The sequence below is a fragment of the Panthera uncia genome, chromosome X, assembly GCF_023721935.1.
Source record: "Panthera uncia isolate 11264 chromosome X, Puncia_PCG_1.0, whole genome shotgun sequence".
In the NCBI taxonomy this organism is placed as follows: Eukaryota; Metazoa; Chordata; class Mammalia; order Carnivora; family Felidae; genus Panthera; species Panthera uncia.
This window is the reverse complement of record NC_064817.1, coordinates 107,442,067-107,465,378: the sequence shown is the minus strand read 5'-3', so window position 1 is coordinate 107,465,378 and position 23,312 is coordinate 107,442,067. Positions and strand designations below refer to the sequence as shown.

The 23,312-nt window shown below is 43.4% G+C and overlaps 1 protein-coding gene across 2 annotated transcripts in view; it reads right to left on the bottom strand.

Moving 5' to 3' along the window:
* The window catches only part of SLC9A6 (solute carrier family 9 member A6), a 53,889-nt gene that overhangs the window by 6,084 nt on the left and 24,493 nt on the right, over positions 1-23,312 (bottom strand). Inside the window, exons 10-16 of one of the 2 annotated variants that reach the window (XM_049644327.1) lie at positions 21,351-21,464; positions 16,322-16,433; positions 15,260-15,413; positions 10,044-10,133; positions 8,829-8,859; positions 6,296-6,375; positions 571-676 (exon numbers count right to left, since the gene is read on the bottom strand). In XM_049644327.1, coding sequence (XP_049500284.1) covers positions 571-676; positions 6,296-6,375; positions 8,829-8,859; positions 10,044-10,133; positions 15,260-15,413; positions 16,322-16,433; positions 21,351-21,464 — 687 coding nt within the window. The remainder of the gene's footprint in view (positions 1-570; positions 677-6,295; positions 6,376-8,828; positions 8,860-10,043; positions 10,134-15,259; positions 15,414-16,321; positions 16,434-21,350; positions 21,465-23,312) is intronic. The other variant, XM_049644326.1, reaches the window with a different exon arrangement.

Genomic DNA, 23,312 nt, shown 5'->3' with positions numbered 1-23,312 from the left:
AGCACTTGCCGCACCACCAATCATGTGTCGGTAGCTAAGGAAAAAAACCTGGAATCTCGATTATATGTAGATATGCTGGCATATCCTAGCAATGTGGAACACGGGTAGATAAATGCTCGCTGATCCTCAAACGCTGGCAGGTTTCAAGTACGAGACCATCTGGCGCGCTGCAGGGATATCAAAGTTTGCCGCGTCAGTCCTCTCAACACGTCTGCGGCCGCTCTAGTTCATAGGGGAAAACAGGACACCTCTAGCTCAGAGGTGACACCGAGCTCAGGCCACATACCGCGAATACATGAAAACCGGCACGGGACCAGAACCATGTACTAAAATCACGGACAGTAAGGTGAGGGAACGCGCCGTATCTGTTTTCAAATGACGTTTCAAAGACTGTGAATGGTAGCTGCGGATTTCGGTGTATTTTCTGGCTGAGCAAACTATACTTCTAGTCCCTCTTGTGGATTCTGTACGTCAGAGGCAAGCAAAGCAAAATCAAACCAGCGACCCGTCCACAGAGCGGAAGAATTTCACTTCATGAAGAACTTCGCTTGTGGATTAAAAACAACTTACCTCATAAGCTTGGGGGCTGGTCAGGCATCGCGCGATGGGCCCGCAGCAGGCGGGGAGCGTGGTGGTGAGGGGAGGCCCGCTGTGCGTCAGCAGAGGCTTCAGGTAGCTGTGCTGGTTAAGGAAGAGCCGGGTTCCGTTCTTCACAAATTCAAAAGAGCCACCCCTTTGATCACAACCGCCCTCGCTGCGTACCTGCCACTTCGGAGGAGAGCAAAGGGCTTTCATTTACGTCGCTCATTTTGTCACCATGTTATACGCCCGTGAGATAGCCAAGGGAGAGTTTGTGATGACCTCTGTTTCGCAGAAATGGAAAGCGAGGCTCAGAGAAATCAGTGATCTGCCCGAAGTCACACAATGAAGCAAAGGGAAGGACCAATACACAAACCCAGACGGGTTTGATTCCAAGTGCCATTTCCACGGCGTCCTAGTGCCTTTCTGATTTTACTAAAGCCAAACGGAAGACAAAATCACTCTTGATTTAGCACCAAAGGAGATATGGAAGAAAGTAAAGAGTGGTAAGAGGAGAAAAAAGATGAAATATTCGGTTGCAGAATATAGTGACAAAAATGGTTTTAATCATTTACTGTGAGTTCAGCTGGCCTCTCGAATGAGTTGAAACTTAGTATCAAAGGAAATGCAATTCTAAAAACGTTTAAAAAATGATGTATCGTTGAGTTCCTCTATCATAGACCCTCATCTCAGTATTCATTCATCTTCAAAAACTAAAAACAGACATGGTAACATATGTGATACTCAGAAGAAAACAAGAGGGAATCATAAGAAAAAGTAGAGAGAATGGGAGAAAGACACATACACATATACATTAAAAATGAGGAATAGTCTGGGCACCTGGGTAGCTCAGTCAGTTAGGCATCTGACTCTTGACTTCGGCTCAGGTCATGATCTCAGAGTTTGTGAGATCAAGCCCCACATGGGGCTCTGCACTGACAGCATAGAGCCTGCCTGGGATTCTTTCTCTCCCTCTCTCTCTCTGCCCCTCCCTTGATCATCCTCTCTCTCAAAATAAAGAAATAAAAATTTTAAACATGAGGAATAGTCCTGTATCTATTAAAGAAATTAATAACCTTCTCAGACAAAACACTCCAGGCCCAGGTGACCTCACCGGTAAAATCTTCCCAGCATTTAAGGGAAAAAAAAACCCAGCAATCCTCCAGAAAATAGTAAAAGAGAAAAATTCTACCTCCTTCATTTTGTTAATCCAACATGTTATCTTGTTAACGATACCTGACAGGGGCATTATGACAAAAAAACAAACAAACAAACAAACAAACAAACAAACAAAAAAACCCCACAAGCCAGTCAGTATCACTCATGAAAACAGACACAAAAATCAGACACAAAAGATTAGTAAACTAAATCCAATGGTACATACATGGGATAACATATCATGACCAAGTGAGATTTGTTCCAGCAATGCAAGACTGGTTTAATATTCAAACAATCAGTGGGGCACCTGAGTGGCTCAGTCAGTTGGGCATCGACTTTGGCTCAGGTCAGGATCTCACAGTTTGTGGGTTCGAGCCCCACATCAGAATCTGTGCCGACACCTCAGAGCCTGGAGCCTGCTTCTTATTCTGTGTCTCCCTCTCTCTCTGTCCCTCCCTACTAATGCTCTGTCTGCCTGTCTCTCTCAAAAATGAATAAACATAAAAAAACCACAATCAGTGAAAATCAGCACAAAGACGGATTAAAGGAGAAAAAACAAATACATGATCATCTCATTTGATGCAGAAAACTCATCTGATAATATTCAATACCTGTTCGTGATAAAAACTCTTGGCAAACTAGAAATAGAAGGGGATATTCTTAATTTGACAAAGGCTATCTCAAAAACCTACAGCTAATATCATACTTAATGGTGAAATATTGAAAATTTTCTTCCTGAGGTCAGGAATAAGACAAAATGTCCGCTTATATTCAACCTTGTACTGGAAAGGTCCAGCCAGTGTAGTAAGATGTAAAAAAAGAAAATATAAGGAATTAGAAAAGAAATAAAATAGATAAGACACTATTATTCACTTGATTTTATGAACAGTAAATCAAAAAGAATCTATAAACTCTTCAATAATAAGTGAACTTAACAAGATTGCTGGATACAAAGTCAACATATAAAAATCCCAATTACATATCTACATATTAAGAGTAAATGAGTAGAAAATAAAGTATCATTTGCAATAGCATCAAATACTTAGGGGTAACATAATGAAAGATGTGCAAGACTTGGCACTTAAAACTATAAAACATTAATGAGAGAAATTAAAGATCTAAAGAAATGGAGGGATATACTCTGTTCACGGATTCGAAACTCAATACTGTTAAGATGTCAGTTCTCTCCAAATTCGTCTACTGATTTAATACAAACCCCAAAGAATTGCCAGCAGGTTTTCTTGGGGTGTGTGTGTGTGTGTGTGTGTGTATGGAAAGTGGCAAGCTGTTTCTAAAATTTAGATGAAACTGCAGTGAGCCTAAAATAGCCAAGGCAATACTAAGGAATAACAAACCTGTAGGCTTTCCCTTATTGGACAGCAAGATTTATTACAAAGTGTAATAACTAATAGAGTGTGGTATTAATGTGAAAAAACGACAAATAGAAAAGAAAGTCCAGAGGCAGACCTCCACTTATATGGCCAAGTGGTTTACAACAAAGGCTCCAGAGCAATTAAGAAGGTTAAGGACAGCATTTTCAATAAATGGTGCTGGGTCAACTGAATTATCATATGGGAGAAAAGTAGGTCTTGACCCATACCTCACACCATACACAAAAATTGACTTGTGGCGGATCGAAGACTTAAATGTGACAGCTAAGATAATCACACTTTTAGAAGAAAACATAGGACCTTGGGATATAAAAGATTTATCAAGACATGAAAGCACTAACCAAAAGAAAAGAGTAATAAAGTAAACCTCATTAAAATGAAGAATTTCTGTCCTTCACAACATAGGATTAAGAAAATGAAAAGGTGAGCTACAGACTGGGAGAAGATAGTCATCGTGTGTATAATCAACACAGAACCCATTTCAGTAACACAGAAAGAACTACAAGTTAATAAGGAAAAGATAAGATGCCTCAAATAATGGGCAAAAGAACTAAACAGACCCTGCTTCATAAAAAAAAAAAAAAATGACATCCAAGTAGCCAACAAATATATGAAGGGATGTCTGGCCTCACTGGCCGTCAGAGAACTGCAAATTAAGCCACATATGGTAGCACTACACACCCACTGAAATGGCTCACATTTAAAAGGTGGATTAAAGATCGAGTTTTGGGGGAGGTGTGGGACAACTGGCACTCCCTTAAGTCACTGGTGGGAGCGTCAATCAGTTACAGCCACTCTGGAAAACTGGCTGCCAGGATCGAGTCCAGCTCAACAATACACTTGCCCTAAATTTTTCTCCTGGGTATGTACTCAACAGAAAGGAGTGCTGGTGTTCACCAAAGGATGCATACACAGATGTTTAACTTTGTAATAGCCCAAACTGGGAAATGACTCAGATGTTTATCAACAGTGGAACGGCTGGAGAAAAAAACAAAACAAAAAACAACCCTGTAGTATATTCACACTGTGGAACACCACATAGCAATGAACAAGAATGAATTACTGGCACTGGCAACAATATGGATAAATTACACGTTGTTAAGTGAAAAGAAGCAAGACATAAAATAATATGTAATACAGGATTTCATTTAGTTGAAGATGAAAACCCATGTTGCTAGAAATCAGAAGAGTGGCTGCCCTTTGAGGGGGGCAGGGAAGGCACTACTGACACTAAGGGAACACAGGCCAGCTTCTGGGGTGCTGGAGATCTTCTATATATCTTTAATTTTTTTTTAAGTTTATTTATGTGAGAGAGAGAGACAGCGCGTGATCACAAGCAGGAAAGGGGTAGAGAGAGAGGGATAGAGAGAATCTCAAGCAGGCTCTATGCTGTCAGCACAGAAGCCCAATGTGGGGCTCAAACCCATGAGCTGTGAGATCATGACCTGAGCCGAAACCAAGAGTTGGGCATTTAACCAACTGAGGGCCACCCAGGTGCCCCTATATCTTCAGATGGGTAGCAAGCACAGAGGCATATACATAGGTCACAAGCTTAAGATTTGGATATATTATTTAAGGTATATATATCTCCATTACAACAAATAATCTGGCTATACAATGGAACTGAGATCTAGAGTGTGAATGATTAATTTTACTAGGGCACTAGGTATGAAAATTACTGGGTCTTAGTCCAGTAGTGCTTAAAAGGGTAGTACTGAGTCAAATCTTGGTGTTTACTTCTGTAAGAATACACAGAAAAATAAACTATCATTCTACACTTTCTCTACATTAGGATTGTTTTATACGTATATTATGCAGAAAATGTATAAAACATTTTATTAAGGAAATATTAAACAATTTTTGTTAAATTAGAGGGATGAAAAAGCCCCAAGAGATATGGGAGTGGCTTATACCCAAAATGCTGAAAACGGAGCCAAAAGTAGTGACATAATCATTAAACAATTTTAAAGAGCCAGGATCTCCTACTGGGAGTCTTAATACAAGAGACATGATTGCATTCTTGTTTCCATATAGCAATTTAATTTTGAGTACTTGCAAAAAGTGATTATAAAAATCCAGCCAACAGAATATAGTAAGTAGTAGCTTCTAACGAAAAGTGCCAAGTGCATTTTTCTTTAAGTTTATTTATTTATTTTTAAGATGGGGGGCAGAGAGAGAGAGGGGGAGAGAGAATCCCAAGCAGGCTCCACACTGTCAGCACGGAGTCTGACACGGGACTCAAATTCACGAACCATAAGATCATGACCTGATCCGAAATTGAGTCAGACGCTTAACCAACTGAGCCATCCAGGGCCCCCCAACTGCATTTTTCTCAAATATTCAAGGCTTTCATCAGAAAGTCAAAAGGAAGGGAAAAGTTTTTACATGGTTGTCCCAAATTGCCTTCAGTAGAACATGAACCAGGTTTTGATTCATTTACTAATAAGCTTCAGCTTGAAAGAACTCCGTGGTCCCTTTTTCTAGTTCAATTTTCAAGTAAGAAATTAATTTTAATAAATAGTAAGAGAGAAAATATTTTTTGAAAGGCATGATTTAAACAGGTCATAGGACGTAACACAATCCAAAGCAGAGGTATGAAGAAGACGACTATGATAGGAGAAGAAAGAGATTTGGCAAACAGGGAAACACTGGCACCCTTAGTGGAGAGGAGAATCTTCCAGTCTTCTGAAAGGTCAGAGAAAACAGGCCTGTCCCTGACTACTGAGGTATCTAGTATTTCTGTGTTTTCCATCTCATCCGTATGCTTTTCCCTAAGGCAGCCTTTCCTCTTTGACCCTAGAGCAAGTGCACTGACAAGGACCAACAAACACCTTTTGCAAGATTCACTAAATTAGGTAAAAGACCACGACTGCTCAATAAGTAAACCAATATATGGGACAGAGTCTATTGTAAGGGCTCCTGAGTACCCCCTCTCACAGCCAGCCTCTGCACTAACCAGTCCCTACTGGTTTCGTGGGTTTTCAGGGCAATTCATTTGTGTGGGTTTCCTTTAATAGCTTTCTCCATCCGCTCCACTGAAGGGGAAAGGGAAGCCCAAACGTGGGTTTTGTATTCCACTTCCGGAAGGGAAGAGTCACAACAGTTGTTCCATTAAATTGTAACTGGCCACGTTCACATTACCATTTTTCCTCCTCAGTTAAGGATACTTATGATCAAAGTTGTACCATATCCGGAAAAGCCAGGCACTCTCTGCTTTGGTGGTTCTTCTTTCATTTTCCGGAATGCCCTGCAAACAGATAATAAAGAAATCAATCCATACACCAAGATAAAAGACACATTTATTTAGAGTCATTTCTTTGTAGACTTGGAAATATAGCCTACTTCATAGAAGATACTCTCTATCATGGGTAACATCAGAAATTTACTAGCTTGCATATTGCAGCTTTGGAATATGAAATGGAAATTTTTCTCAACACCTCTATTACTCGAGGCTGCCTGCTGAGTTAGGAGTCTACCGTCATTTAAAAAAATCAATGTGGAATAATTCATCCCTAAATCTGAAAGACTTACACCCACAATGCGAATTGCATCTTAAGTAGAAAACATCACATCGACATCACTATCTTTGGGAGTTGTTATGGGTCCCAAAAGTAACTGGCATTTTCAAAGGTGCTACTATGTTCTGAGAACACTAGCAAAATAAAGTAGAAAAAACCCACGGTAGGCCTGACTGGCTAGAAGAGAAAACTAACACAGCAAGCGGGCCTCTTCTAAAATAGCTTCCAAAAACAAATTGGATAAGGATTTGTAATGTGGTACAGTCAGCAGCGGGGCAGTTAGGTGATCTGGTTCATCTCAGCTCTGACGTGGACTAAGTTGGACAAGTCCCTTCCCCTCTGAGGGCCTGGATTTCTTCACGTACACGGCGTGAGGCTTAGAGAATCTCAAAAGCCCTCTGCAGCATGGATGTTCCATGGTTCCATGATTTGTGAAGAACACAGTTTAGATTCTGGGTTTTGGTCCTTTCCTGTCCTTCCTGGTCTTCAAACTAAATAAATCTTCCTCTCAGCATGTACCAAAACATACACAATGCAAGAATCTTGGAGTACAGGTGTACTTCCTTTCACACCAGTACACAGAGGTTTGCGTGCCTCTGCGTTTCCAAGGGCAGTTAATCTACAAATCTCATGACCCCTTCAGCACAGAAACACCTGGACACCGACCCCCACACACTCCATACTTACTATCATGTTCCTCTCTGCTTCCCACTGGACACTCGAAACACTGACTAAACCATAGAACCAACCAAGACATCCACAAGGTTTTGAGGGCGAGGGAAAAATGGTATTTTTTCTGTATGTCCCAGCTGGGACTCACCTACCTGGCATTCTCTCTCCATTTCTATTTGTCCTCTGTGGTGACTGAGGTGACACAGCAGGTGAAGACTTATGTGGATCATGACAAAGCATTTGTCTGGTGAGCCGTGTGATATTTTATTCTTGTTTGGACACAGGGGTGGAGGCACTGGGGAGCTACTACCTCTTAGACACCACTCCAAGCAGCGCAGCATCATGGGGATTTATCCAGCCTTGTTTGTGCAAGTATTTCAAGCCCACGAAACTACACTTGTATGGTTCTGACCACAAAAGAGGCGAGTACTTACTGTGTTACATACACACTCATCATTTAACAGCTGACAAAATTAGCATCAAGGAAATGAATCTGAGAAATGTATTTTTGGGGGGAACCGCACCCTGAAGACAAATAGACCACGGCTCGTTTCAGACCAGAAAAAGAATGTATTTTAAAAGAGATGCTTTCCACCTTTAAAAATTTAATTTCTGTGATTTCCCATCTAATGTCTTAGGACAGAGTCATGTATTCAGTGGTGCTCAGAGACCCTTATAAAGCAGATGGGGGGACGCCTGGGTGGCTCAGTCAGTTGAGTGTCCGACTCTTGATTTTGGTTTAGGTCATGATCTCACAGTTTCATGAGGTCAAGCCCCGCGTTGGGCTCTGCACTAACCCTGCAGAGCCTGCTTGGGATTCTCTCTCTCTCTCTCTCTCTCTCTCTCTCTCTCTCTCTCTCCGCCCCTCCCCTGCTCATGCTCTCTCTCAAAATAAATAAATAAACTTAAAAAAGTTATTTTTTAAAAAGCAGATAGAAAAGACCAGAAAAGGATGGTCAGTCTCAGGCTCAGGTTCAGAGGAACAAATGAGAAATGAACACCTAGGATTAAGCAAGGTTGAGGCCCAGGGCAAGGAAGTGCATTCTCCTGAACAGTCAGGGAAGACTGGTTGAAGACCGCAAAGCTTCCAGGCGGTTCTCAAGGGCAGCTGCTGGTCATCCAATTGGAAAGTTACACAGGAAGAGCAGCTGGAGTGAGGCTGACATCAGAGACAAGCCTTCATGCTCAAACCAGAGTGGAAAAAGGCTCCCGGTGCCAGAGCAGTCACTTGAAAACCCAGGAGTGCTTAAGGGACTGTTCCCCTTCGTGGCCAAAGCCCAGGCTGGCCCACAGATATGAGAGCTGTCACCCTTGATAACCACATGTTGTCTAGAATTTGGTTTTGTCTCTATCAAGCGGTGAGAAAAGCCAGGAATGATGTCAGTTAAAAGCTGGTACAAACAGGACAGGATCTAAATAATAGTGGCGTGAAGTCTAGAGTAGACCATTGTCTTTCCAAACAGCTGCACATTCGACAAAAATGCTAGAGACAACACAAACGCATATTTACCAAATGTTCTTGGTCGGAATCAACACCAACCCTAAAGGAGAAACACAAAAGGCAAATGAGATCTTGAGGCCAAGTCAAGGTCTATTCACATACGAACAGTGTCAGGCAGCTACTTTTCCTAACATGCGAGCTGCGGAATGGTTAACATTTTCTTGCTTCTCTCTGCTTGTTGATGTCGATTTTTGGCCCCTGCCACTTTCCTTAGCAACAGCTTGGATCCTGAGGCAGGCAGGGTCTACTAATGATTCCCTTCCTGCAATCCCACTGACCAGTTTCAGAAAAATAACATTCTCGGCCCCGAATGGAAGTGCACTAGAAGCAGAGTCGGGGAAAGCAGCGCCGCCCTGATTGCCGAATAGGAACCGCTGGCTAGTTCCAAACATAAGGCGGGCACAATGCAGTTCCAGGAGGGAGCTGCGTGTTTTCGGACCTCTCAGCTCTCATGGCAACATTCTGTTATGATGACCGAAGAGAGGGCCCGGTTACAGTGTTTTTTCATAGGCTAATGGACAGATATTAGCCTCGGTTCTTCATAATTATCTTTTATGTGCTTAAAATTCCTGCTTTCCGTAACCCAGGGAACAGCTTCATTATGAAGCTCTCTTTGATTCCCCTCTCTCCCCTCAAGACCAGCACCCACCAACTTTGTTCATTCTTTCTCTAAACCGTTTCCCAAATCTTCTTTCCTTTCTATCCCAACTGCTCGGGCTCAGGCCTCATTCTGACTCATGAGGTCGGAGGCAGTGGCCGAAAGGTTGTCCAGCTGCCAGGCTGTCCCCTAGAGTCAGGTGTCTAAAGCATGGAACTCACTGGGTCATTCCCTTGGCAAAAGACTGAGAGTGGCTTACAAGCGACAGGGCCAAGTCTAAACCCCCTTGGGCGGCTTTGAAGATGCTACAAACTAGCGACCCCTGCCACTCTGACCTACCTCTCCACTCTCATTTCTCCTCATTCTCCTCTACATATCCTCTATTAGCCATTCCCACCCCCTTCTCTCCCTGGCCCCTGTCCTCTCCCAAGCCTCCATGCCTTTGCTCAGGCCATCCCCTCTAACTGAAACACATGGCCCTTCATGTGTTCCCGACAACTTTTTCTAATTCCGAACGAATCATTCTATAACCCCTGCAGGTGGAATCATTCTTTCCTCCATTCTTCTACAGCACTTTCTAGATTCCTCTATTAGAACACTTAGCAGAGTAGAGTATAATTATTTACCTGTCAGTCTCCCCAAATAGACTGTGAGCTCCTTGAGGGTAAAGGCCATGTCTCAATTCATCTCTGTATCCCCAGAGTCTAGCACAGTACCTGATACACAATAGGTGCTCAAATGTTTATCGATTAAGGTCACTACTACAGACAACACAGAAAAAACAGCAGTGTGAGAAGCTGTAGCAGGAGCATCTCAGAATACAAACACACCGAAGGGAGGAAAATGATGCAAGACCTCATCTGGAAGGCAAGTGAATCATGGTCAAGTACTTGAAAACGGACAGCCATGACTAGATTCATAATTCAAAGAAAGGCTCAGTTCTTCTGTGTTAAATGGCCAGAAGCTGTTTAATACCTTCTTAGCCATACTAAACTCTGGACCCATTTGTGTACATAAAGTGACATCTAGTGGTCTTGGAGACAGCACATTTGTAACACTCAGAATGTTACTAGAAGCCAGGTCAGCGTAATAAACATTTACAGAGCATTTATTATCTGCCAGGCACTGTGCTAGGCACAGGGCATAGACACGAATGAGACACAGCCCCTTCCCTCAAGGAGCTCACAGACTAGTGGGGGCTACAGAAACAACTAGAGCACAATCCCCCAAGGGCTCTGCAATCAAGGAGAGCTGGGCTCCAGTTTGGCCTCGGCCCCTTTCTAGCTGTGTGAACTTGGGTTATGCAGTCCAATGAACTCCAAGTTTATCACCTGGAAAATGGGGATAATATCCACCACTTAGAGTTGATGCAAGGATTAAATGAGAAAATGTATCTAAAGATTTTAAAGGTATCTGATGCATCACTTCATCCTCACTAAACAGCAGCTCGTACAGCACTCCTGTCATCACGAGGCCAACCCAAATAAGCGTTGTCATAGAGATACCCGCGGGAAGCACACGGAAGGAAGAGTGGCTCCGTTGGAAGAGGGCAAAGGGAGGAGGCCTCTGAGCTGTGCTATTTCCTGGGGGTGAAGGAGAATTCCAGGCAGAGGAAACAGTAGGAGCAAAGGCTCGGAGACAGAGGACTGCCAAGTGTGTGCGGGAAATGACAGGAAGCCAAGTGTGACTGTCACAAACTACCTGAAAGGACACAGGGATAAGCTGGCTGGCTGGCTCCAGCTCACTGAGGACCCTTTGTCCGCACAACAGCTGGAGTGATCCTTTCACACCGTAAAACAGATCATGTCACTCCCTTGCTTTAAAATCCTACACAATTTCCAACCGGATTTTAAAATCCAAACTCCTCACCATGTCCTACAAGACCAGATAGCAGGGTTTCCCAAACTACGGCCCAGAGGCCACATCTGGTATGCCTCCTGTTTGCTGGGAACTCAGCCATCGCAACTGATTTACATATTATCTATGGCTGCTTTCACGCTAGGGCTGAGTAGTGGAGACAGAGACCATATGGGCTGTAGAGCCTAGAATATTTACTATCTGGCCCTTTACAGGACATGTTTGCCAACTCCTGCCCCTGTAGGGTCTTGCCCACCTCATTTCCTACCTACCCATCAATCACTATTTCCAGCTATGTGGGCTTTTTTTCTGTTCATTATACAGGCAAAGTTCGTCCTGCCTCAGGGCCTTTGCACTTGCTTTCCCCACTGCCTGGACCACTCTTCTTCTCGCTCACTGTTTAACTCTCAATGTCCTGTCATTCAGGTAGACTGAGCTCAAATGGAACCTGAGAGACCTTAGCTTACCTCTGGGTATAAAGTTCACTCTATCCCCAGTCACTATCACAGTACTGTGTTTGTCGTCACAGTATTTAATACCATCTAAATTGTTTTCTTCATTTATTCATTTACTAGCTTATTGTCTGTCTTTTCCCGCTGAAGTATAGATTCCATGAGACCAGGGACCTTTTCTATCTTATTGCTACCACTATATCCCTCCCTCCAGAGCAGGGTCTTTTAACCTTTGCATTACTGATATTTCAGCCCAGATGACTGTTTGTTGTGGGGTGCTGCTCTGTGCACTACCAGACATTAAGGGGCATCCTTAGCCTCTGCCGACGAGATGCCAGGAGCAGCCTCCTCTCTTGGGATTGTGACAATCGAAAATGTCTCTAGACATTGCCAAATGCCTTCCCTCCCCCAACCTGAGAACCAGTAAGAGTCTAAAACAGTGCCTGGCGCATGGTTGGTATCCTTTGGTATTAATCAAATGAATGAATAAAAGGTACATTTGAAATGTTGTGCTAGGAGCTTTACAGACATCAGCTTACTGAATCCTTACAACAACCCTGGAGGAGGCAGGTACTATCACACACACATTACAAATGAGGAAACAGGCTCACAAAGGTTAAAGAACTTGCCCAAGATCATAGAATTGGTGAATGAAGGAGCAAGAACCCAGAGTCAGATCTAAGCCTGCATGAATCTTAAACTTTAAGGACTTATCAGCATCCTCAAAATTGCACTAGAAACATTTCAGGGGAGGAAAGGAAACGTAAAATCCAGCCTCTGCTCACACAGAGTTCATAAAACCCCAAAACAACAATAAAAAGAACTAATCTAAGACTGTAAGGCAATGCATATAATTAAGTGCCAAACTATGCTACGGGACAGGCAAGATGGGCCAAGGCACTTGCAGAGCTAGTGAGATTGATTCAACTCTATGAGAAGGGGTGTTTTTCTTGGAGGGGGGGTAAGCATGGGTAATTTTGTGTGGATGTCAGTCAGGAAAGAGAACGGAGACTCTACTGGACAGCATTATTTCTCATAAATTATATTTAATTTTGTTCTCAGTAGAATAAGGAAAAATCTTCACCTACAAGCTCTTAAGAAAGGAGTTTAATCCTTCTGAAATTTAACACCCTCATTTCTCAATGCAGCACAGTCCACGAGAAAGGTGAGACTGGAGGCTTCTCTGTCTGCTACTTCATTCTCTGTATGACCTTGAGCAGCTTAGAAACTTCTAAAGCCACTATTTCCTCACTTGCAAAATGGAGGTGTTATGATAAGATAAATATGTGAAATGCACTTAGCACAATGCCCAGCACATAGCAGGTGCTCAACAAATGCCAGGGCTTCCCTGAAGTCATGATCAGAATTATAAGAACATTATTTTCAATTATATGCCATAATAGCACAGAAATCGGAAGAAAGGAGTTTGAATAGTAAAGAGAAATAAAGACAAAAATAACAACATTCAAAGTGTGATTTAGGGCTGGCTGGTCTTTAGAATGTTTAAGAGAAAGGCATAATGACATGAAAAGATGCTCAACATCACTCCTCATCAGGGAAATACAAATCAAAACCACCCTGAGATATCACCTCACACCAGTCAGAGTGGCCAAAATGAACAAATCAGGAGACTATAGATGCTGGCGAGGATGTGGAGAAACGGGAACCCTCTGGCACTGTTGGTGGGAATGCAAACTGGTGCAGCCGCTCTGGAAAACAGTGTGGAGGTTCCTCAAAAAATTAAAAATCGATCTACCCTATGACCCAGCAATAGCACTGCTAGGAATTTACCCAAGGGATACAGGAGTGCTGAGGCATAGGGGCACCTGTACCCCAATGTTTAGAAGAGCACTTTCAACAATAGCCAAATGATGGAAAGAGCCTAAATGTCCATCAACTGACGAATGGATAAAGAAATTGTGGTTTATATACACAATGGAATACTACGTGGCAATGAGAAAGAATGAAATCTGGCCTTTTGTAGCAACGTGGATGGAACTGGAGAGTGTTATGCTGACTGAAATAAGTCAGTCAGAGAAAGACAGATACCATATGTTTTCACTCTTATGTGGATCCTGAGAAACTTAACAGAAGACCATGGGGGAGGGGAAGGAAAAAAAAAAAGTTGGAGAGGGAGGGAGCCAAACCATAAGAGACTCTTAAAAACTGAGAATAGGGGCGCCTGGGTGGCTCAGTCAGTTAAGCGTCCGACTTCGGCTCAGGTCATGATCTCACGGTCTGTGAGTTCGAGCCCTGCGTCAGGCTCTGTGCTGACAGCTCAGAGCCTGGAGCCTGTTTCCGATTCTGTGTCTCCCTCTGTCTCTGACCCTCCCCCGTTCATGCTCTGTATCTGTCTGAAAAATAAATAAATGATAAAAAAAAAATGTAAAAAAACCCCTGAGAATAAACAGGGTTGATGGGGGGCTGGGAGGGAGGGGAAAGTGGGTGATGGGCATTGAGGAGGGCACCTGTTGGGATGAGCACTGGGTGTTGTATGGAAACCAATTTGACAATAAATTTCATATTAAAAAAATAACATAAAATAAAATAAAAAAGAGAAAGGCATAATAGAATGAAAAACATGGAGAAGAGATTTTATAAAATGTTAAATGCTGTTTTCTCTAATGAACCCTACATGTTCTAGAGGCTCAGTAGAGGGTCTATGAAGTTTCAGCCAAACACAGAACTAAAATCTACAAAAGCTTTAGCAACACAGGCTGCTGTATCCATGGAAACAATGCAGAACTCTTGAGATACAGGGAGCTTTCCAACTGAATACATTAATGAGTATGCATTTAACACTTCACAATCTTAGCCTTGGGTTTTCAGGTTAGCAACAGTGGTGATCATAAAGTTGAGAGAGAAAGATAATGTCTAGGACTGATTAGGGTTGGGACAAACTGGATTGTCTCACAGGCTGCAGATAAGAAGAAACAGTTTTGATTTGATCGGGTGATATGGGTCAAAAGCCTTAAATATATGCATATCCTTTGATTAAGCAACTCCACTCCTAGGAATGGATCCTTAGGAAATGATCAAACAAATGCACATCGGTGTATGCGTTTATGAACATTCACACTGTTAATGGTAATACTAATAGCAAATCCTCAAATGTTAATGCTACTAGAAAAATCCTAGAAACAATGCAAAAGTCCAAAGACAGGGATTTGTTTAAATAACTTATGATGTATGCAGCCACTAAATTATGATGTAAATATATTTACTGACATAAATGTCCATGCTAGATTACATTTAAAAATCACTTTACAAGAATCCCTGTAGCGTTGCCCCTTTTTTGTTAAAAAATATATATATATAATGCACAGCAAGAGATCTTGGAAGGACATCCCTCGAAGTGTGAACAACTTTCTTTTGCCCATTTCCCATTTTCTCCGTACTACGTTGTATACTTTTTTAAAGGAAAGAAATAAAACCTCATACATTCGTCAAAGCTTAGAATTTTCTCCTAATTAAAAGAAAAAACCCCCTGAATGATCATTTAACTGCAAATGAGGTCCCCAGGCGCTACCTACCTTATATGCAAGCATGACAGCATGGCAGTTGTGCCGCCGCCAAATACCCATACAGTAAAAAACACAATCAGAAGCGTGGTGCTGAACATCATCTGCCGTGCGTAAGTTGCAGTATCCCGAATGGCCAAAGCAAATGCCATTGCGCCGCGGAGGCCTAGAAGGGAACGGAAGAGGTCTTTTCCTTCGATAACTCATTACCAACGCGAGCTTCATAAATTCAGAGAAATAAAGCACATTCTGAGAACTCAGAAGCACATGAACAACTACATGAACATACGAAAGCATACACAGATAAAGAGAATTAGCAGATGATACTGACATGCCCTGACCTTTTAATAATAGTTAACATTTTATTTTTAAGTTCACATATACTAAAATCTACTCTTTTCTGGGGTACAGTCCCATGTGCTTTGATGATGCATCAAAGTGTGTGGCCACGACTACGACTAAGACACAGAACAGTGTCGTCGCCCTCACCAACCCCCTCCCCGAATTCCTTGGGGCCACACAGTTTTAGCCCAACCTCTCTGTCACCCTGCCAAACCCCTGCCAACCCCCGAGCTATTTCTCCATCACTACGCTTTTGTCTTTTTTGAGAATGTAACCTTTTGAGACTGGCTTCTTTCACTCTGCACGATGCCCTGAGGGTTCGTCCATGTTGTGCTTATCCACAGTTTGGTGTTTCAGTGCTGAGGAGCACTCCGTGGCCTCATGGACATCCTACAGTTTGCCTATTCATTCACCCACTGGGCTATTTCCAGATTTTGGCAATTGTGAATACAGCTGTCGTAAATACATAACAGGTTTTTGTGTGAAAATACATTAATCTTTATCTTTTCCACTACATGTGCTGTATTTCTAAACCAGGAATTTGAAACCAGAAAAACATTCTCACAGAAGGGAATCGGACACTATAAAAAGAATTTTCTATTGGAGGTTGCGACTTCCACATTTCAGGGAGTCTCATCTTACTAGCACATCATTTCCATTTAAAATCAAGTTGGCATATGTGTGGTGAGTGGCTTCTTGGAGTAGGCTAAGAGAGGGAAAGTTACAACTTACCAGCAAACATCATCATGTGCTGAAAATTTGATCCAATCTTACTTCTTCTACCCAAATTAAGTAAGAGGGACAAGGGGTAAATATTAGCAGCTCTTCCCAAGAAAATAGCAACCTAAAATTAATAGGTTAAGGCAAATTTCTTTTTTACCATTAATGCTATTGAGACTACACATTCAAGATGGTGAAAGACCATCTTCAGAAGTTTGGTCTCCAATGGTGGGAGCCAGGTTTCTCACTATTGGAATCGGAGTTCACAGATCAGTCAAGAGGAGGCGGCCAGGATGATGCACGTGGTAACAGATTAGAGTTGGAGACATCAGTATGAACTTATGTTTAGCTTAACAGACATACGGATGGTTACATATGTATTTATAGATATACGCACATATAGCAGCTAGCATATACATACATATTTCCTCCCTGTGTCAGCTGAGAGGGCCTAGAAGCCAGGATACCTCAATGGCACTGAATACACTACAGCCCAGATCCTGATATCTAATACCATTCCCCAATAAGAGGAACCAGGGATCCTTGGAAAAATGGCTGATTCAAGGCTAGGGCAGAAAATATACAAGAAGAGTGTGAAGCATCTTCCCTAGGAAGTAAGGAAGTGTTCAAGGGGTGCCTGGGTGGCTCAGTCAGTTAAGCATCTGACTCTTGATCTCAGCTCAGGGCTTAATCTCAGGGTTGTGAGTTCAAGCCCCGTGTTGGGCTCCACGCTGAGTGTGGAGCCTACTTAAAACAAAAAACAAAAAACAAAACTTCGGGGCCCCTGGGTGGCTCAGTCGGTTAAGCATCCGACTCTTGGTTTCAGCTCAGGTCAGGATCTCATGGTTTGTGGGTTCGAGCCCTGCACTGTGCTCTATGCTGACAGTTCAGAGCTTGCTTGGGATTCTCTCTCTCTCCCTCCCTCTCTCTCTGCCCCTCTCCCGCTCATGCGCTGTCTCTCAAAATAAATAAACTTAAAAAAATTCAAAACACATAACGATGGTGGTAAGGGGACAAAGGGACAAAGTACCCACTGAAAGAGTTCCAAATGGCCAAAGCAGGAACAGTTTGGGCAACAAGATTTTAGAAAGTAGTAATGTATCATGACCCAAAGTATAAAATAAATACCATTGAGTCCATCCTGATATAAATGACAAGAAAACAATAAATGGAGGGGGACAGATAAATACCCCATGGAAAGAACTCCTTGAGGAGATGGACTCCATCTAAGCGGTACGATATAGAAAGGGGGAAAATGAGTAACTTTACAGTGGAGTGGCCTGACCAACACTATCTCAATCAAGTGATTAAGGCTGACGCCAACATTATTAACATGCCTGCAAGTATGTACCTTTGATTCAACGCGAGGAGCATGGCACCTTACCTCTGTGACTTCCTCCCAAAGAATGCACAACCCCAGGCTAATCACGGGGAAGATGTCAGACAAATTCTGGTCAGGACACGCCCTGCAAAACATTTTACCAGTAGCCCCTCAAAACTATCAAGGGTCATCAAAAACAAGTTTGCAAAACCGCCACGGTCGACCAGAACTTAACAAAGCATGACAACTAAATGAAATGTGGCATCGTGGATGGGATTTTGGACGAGGAAAAGGCCATGAGGGAAAAATTCTGAGAGCCTGAATAAAGTATGAGCTTCAGGTGATGATAATGTGCCAATATTGGTTCACGAACTGTGACAAGTGCACCATGCTAATGTGAGATGTTAATAACAGGGGAACCTGGGCATGGGGTACATGAGAGCTTTCTGTATTATGCTCACAATTTTTCTGTAAATCTAAAACTACTGTAGACTACAAAGACCATTAAAAATAGCGATTCCGTGGGGCGCCTGGGTGGCTCAGTCAGTTAAGCACCTGACTCCTGGTTTTGGCTCAGGTCATGATCTCATGGTTTCATGGGTTTGAGCCTGCTTGGGATTCTCTCTCTCCCTATCTGCCTCTCCCCCACTTGTGCAGTGTCTCTCTCTCTCTCTCTCTCTCTCTCTCTCAAAAATAAATAAATAAACTTAAAAAAATAAAACATAGTGATTCCTTGAAAAAAGAAAAAACAAAATAACATGTGGGCCAACATGGCAGTGACTGCTAGTTTTATCCCCAACGTCTATCTTTCCCTTCCTCTCTAGGAGGACACACTCCTCACTTCCGCCTCCAATTTTCATCTGTGTACATGGGCACCTAGATAGAGAATGTAATTCCCGGCCTCTCTTGTAGGTGAGTGTAACCCAATGGATGTTAAAGTGGAAATGATGTGTACCTATCTTGGGTCACGTCCTTAAAAAGAATCGGCGGACACAGGGCTGAGCCACCTTTGCCCCTAAGAGAAAGGGCAATTCCCCAAGGATGGTTGCAAGGAGGCTGCATGGGTCCCTGATGACTTTGTGAGGTAGAGCTGCCACACCAGTTCAGACTTTTACATGAGAAAGAAAGAAACTTCTACCTTGCTTCAACCTGGGTTAATTTGGGTCACTGTCACATAAAACCAAACCTACATCCGAACTGATAGAGGCAGCAAGAGGACAACTCTCTCCCGGTAAAAGTCAATGTTCATGGTAGGCGTTTGTACCGAGGAACCGGAATTCCTAACAGACTCAGAAACCTATGGAGAATATTTAGCCTCGTTTCTGGAGAAGTATAGTGGATCAAGCCACTTGACTGCTCAAAACATTTTCAAAGACTGGCAGGACAGGAAGTTACGCTGGTCTCATGGGAGTCTTCCAGCTAGGGTTCCTCTCTTACTCATAGGGTTTTCTCTTTTTTGCCTGAAGTTCGTTCCCAGAAGACGAAAACACTCCAGAATGGCATTTCAGTAAGACCTCACTTTCACAGACATGCTGCTTAAAGTCTTAATTTAAAAAATATTTCTGCTAATCTGTTTTTTTTTATTTTGTTTTAATGTTTGTTTATTTTTGAGACAGAGAGAGACAGAGCATGAGTGGGGGAAGGGCAGACAGAGAGGGAGACACAGAATGTGAAGCGGGCTCCAGGCTCCGAGCCGTCAGCCCAGAGCCCGACGCGGGGCTCGAACTCACGGACCGCGAGATCGTGACCTGAGCGAAGTCGGACGCTCAACCGACTGAGCCACCCAGGCGCCCCTCTGCTAATCTCTTTGGCAGAAACTTCATTCTGAAGCAGTTTTTAAAACTATTTCTTTTGGAAACCACTAATTCAAACATCTCACCCCCAACCACACTCTCTGCTTCCATGTTTGTTTATCTATCCCACTCGGATGGTTCCCCCACCTCCCTGGGACCTCCCACGCAAAGAGTTCTCAACTCTTCCCTCAAACAACCAGTCCAGCCCTCTCTCCTCTTTACTTCCATTCTCAGCCACATCTTATTAACACTCTTCCCGGGGCGCCCGGGTGGCTCAGCTGGTTAAGTGTCTCGACTCTTGATTCCGGCACAGGTCATGATCTCACAGTTTGTGAGATCGAGCCCTGAGTCGGGCTACATGCTGACAGCACGGAGCCTGCTTGGGATTCTCTCTCTCCGTCTCCCCCACTCACGCTCTCTTTCTCTCTCAAAATAAAGAAAAAAAAAAGCTTAAGAAAAAGAAATTAAAAAATAACACTCTTCCCTATACCCTGGATTCATCTGCCCCTCTCTGGGATTTCACTGTAGTCACTGAACTAGACCCCAAACCTGCAAGGACCCATCTCAGTCTTCTTCACGCTGCCAGCCAAGTACTCCTGGACACAATAGTACAACAGGGCAGACTGATTCCACTGTCAGTTACCTATTCCTCAAACCCAAATGGGTCCCTAATACCGCTCAGCAATCCCACAGCATTTCTTTGGTCAATTCACTCGCTCACTCGCTCCCCCACTCTCTACAACTATTTCCAAATCTCCTCCAAACTCCTATTACCTGTGGAAGACAGCCTCCAAGATGGCTCCCAATGATCCCCGCCTCCTAGTACTCGCCCCTCTGTGTAGTCCCTACTCACACTGTATCAGCATCCATCTGTGTGACCAATAGGATGTGGTGGAAGGGATGATGGTCACTTCCTAGATTAGGTTATAAAAGACACTTCGGCTTCCATCTTGACGCTCTCCCTCTGGGGGAAGCTATGTTGTGAGCTGCCCCATGGAGAAGTCCCTGGAGAAAAACTTAGGCCTCCAGCTAACAGCCACGTGAGTGAGCCTGGGGAGGATCCCCCACCCTCGGTCAAGTCCTGAGAGAGTGCAGTTCCAGCCCAGAGCGAGACAGTAACCTCGCAAGAGATCTTTGTGCCAGAACCCAGCTAGGCTGTTCCCGGATTCCTGACCCTCAGAAATTGTGTGAGGTAATACATATTTGTTGTTTTAAGCTGCTAAATTTTAGGCTAATTTGTTCTACAACAGAAAACTGATAGGCCGCCTGCTCCTACCTCCTTCTCAGCAGGTGCTCCCACCTCCTACTCCACAGATAAAAACAGAAGCCAGCAGACAGGAATGCCATCTTACTCGTGTACAGCAGCCATCTTTACACGCCCTGTCCTCTCCTGGGACAACGGTGGAGCTGTGCCTCCTCCCTCTGGAGGCCAACCCCTCTCCACATGTGTTAGATTCCATTTTCACCTGCTTTCTCCCGAGGCTGGCACTCGCTTTCATGGACTCAGCTTTTCCATTTCGACTGCTTTTTAAAGACAGAGACAGAGACTAAGACAGAAGAAAGCAGCCTCCGTCGGCCTTTCACCCTCCTGCAACCACTGCCTTAGGGAGCAGAGTGCAAACTCTTCCCCAGGACCCACTCTTTCTCTCTCCCCTTCAATGACAGAGGACAGTTGTATTCTGGGGGACTGGCGGGATGGGTAGGGACTTCCTTCTGTCATTTTGACCTGTGTTATCTGTGCACTCAACAACAACGAAGAGAGAATGGAATACAGTAGAATAGGAACAAGAGTCGAAATCCTTATTCGTTTTACTCAGAGGAAAGTTTCATATATTTAAATGTATTCTTATCAACCACCCCTCCAGAAAACAAGCGCAAGCCTCAAGTGAAAACAAGTTTTCAAAATAGAACACATAACAAAGGATACAAATGCACCTACTACAAATGTCGGGTTAAAGACATGGTTCTGGAAGGTGAACAGTGTCAGTCCCATGTAGGAGAAGATGAAATTCTCTGCCAAGAAATTGAGAAGCTCAAACAACTGAAACGAAATTTTAAAAGGTTAGTCCAGTAAGTGCATTAAGTTACATCATTTGAAAACATGACTATCACTAAGATAATGAAGCAGACCCTTCCCCTAGGTAAAGCCCACGTACATCCCCAAAATATGTGCTTCAGAGGGGAGCAAACGTAGACATGACGCTTCTGGTCCCACGGAGAAAGCCAGAAATGTCGCCTCCGCATGTCCCTCCATTGGCTTCCTTTGCCCAATCCCCATGTTCAGTCATTCTCCTCTTCCTTCTCCAAACCTTGTGAAGTGTTCTCTGGGGATGTTCCTTGCCATCCCTGCCACTGCCTTAGTCTGTCTTTCTGGCTTTCATCACCGCCCGCCCCTACAGCTGCAAAGGGCCCCTGACTGTGTCCCTGAAGCCCCCATCCTGCACCCTCACCCAGGGGGTCTCTCTCAGCATGGCAGTTTGAAGACCCTTCCCTCTTTTAGGCTGGAATATCTAGTTCAAATTCTCTTCTCTTGGCATTGAACGCTTCATGACAAGTCTTGTATCACCTCCTTGTGTGATTTCACTTTTGACTCGGGTCTTAGCCCTCATTTAGGGAGCAGGGGCTTACGCGTTATAGCCACATGCTCTGTCCCCTCCCCTGCTGCCTGCCCACCCCCACCACTTCACACCACTGCCTGTCAAGTGTTACTGACACGATAGGGATTCAAGATTTGCCGACTGAATGAATTCCAGGCCCTCTGTAATCCACATCCCTCGGTCCATCAGAGTTATCTACCACTGCTCTTGAACGTGAGCCCTCTGGCCCACTAAACAGGGTAGTGGTTAAGTAACAACATGGGCCCGGGGGTCAAAATGCCTTGGCTTGAATCCTGCTTTTCCCACTAGCTGGCTGTGTAGCTCCGGGCAAGTTAACCTTTCTAAACCGGAGTTGCCTCATTCTTGAAAAATGGGAATTAAAAATGGAAATAAGTAAGTATATATTTAATTTACTTTAAATGACTTAATATACTATTATTATTAGTTACTCATTTGCTTAATTATCAAGCTAAACTTTTTTAGTTTAATAGCTAAGACAGTTTTTATCATGCGCCTGGTACTATGCTTGCGACTTTTACAAGCATTATCTTGTTTTAATCTCACAACTCCATGAGCTAGGTATTATGATTATCCTCATTTTAAAGATAATAAAACTGAAGCACAGAGAAGTTATGTAACTTGCCCCTGTCACACAGCCAGCAAGTACTGGAACCAGGATTTGGAACAACACAGAATCTCTGTTTTAATCCACAACACCAAGGGTTGGCAAACTTTTCCTGGGAAGGACCAAAGGGAAAGTAAATATTTGAGGCTTTGCAGGCCACACGGTCCCTGTCACAGTCACTCAATTCTGCCAATGAAGCACAAAAGCAGCCACGGACTACATGCTAAAAAAAAAAAAAACAAACAAGGGTGTGGCAGTGTGCCAAGAAAACTACTAGTGGACACCGAAATCTGGATTTCATATAATTTTCATGTGTCACAAAATATTCTTCTTCTTTCGATCTGTTTCCAACCACTGGGGAAAAGTAAACATCATCCTCAGCTCACAGACCTTACAGGCAGGTCTGGTCATTGACTGCCAACCCCCGGGGCCACACTTCGCTGCTTCTATTCGCTAAGGTTACCTACTTTCTGTTTCCACCTTTGCTGGTATTATTTCCCTGTGGGTTTTTTTTTCTTATGCTTATGCTTTTTCTAGGCTTTTCTGAATCCTTCCTATCTTTCTAGGTGTACCATTTCTTCTCTGATAGTTTTCCCGCCTCTTCAGGCCTCAAACCCTCTCTCCACTTCTCTGACCTCTTGTAGGACATATCATCTGAAACACAGAA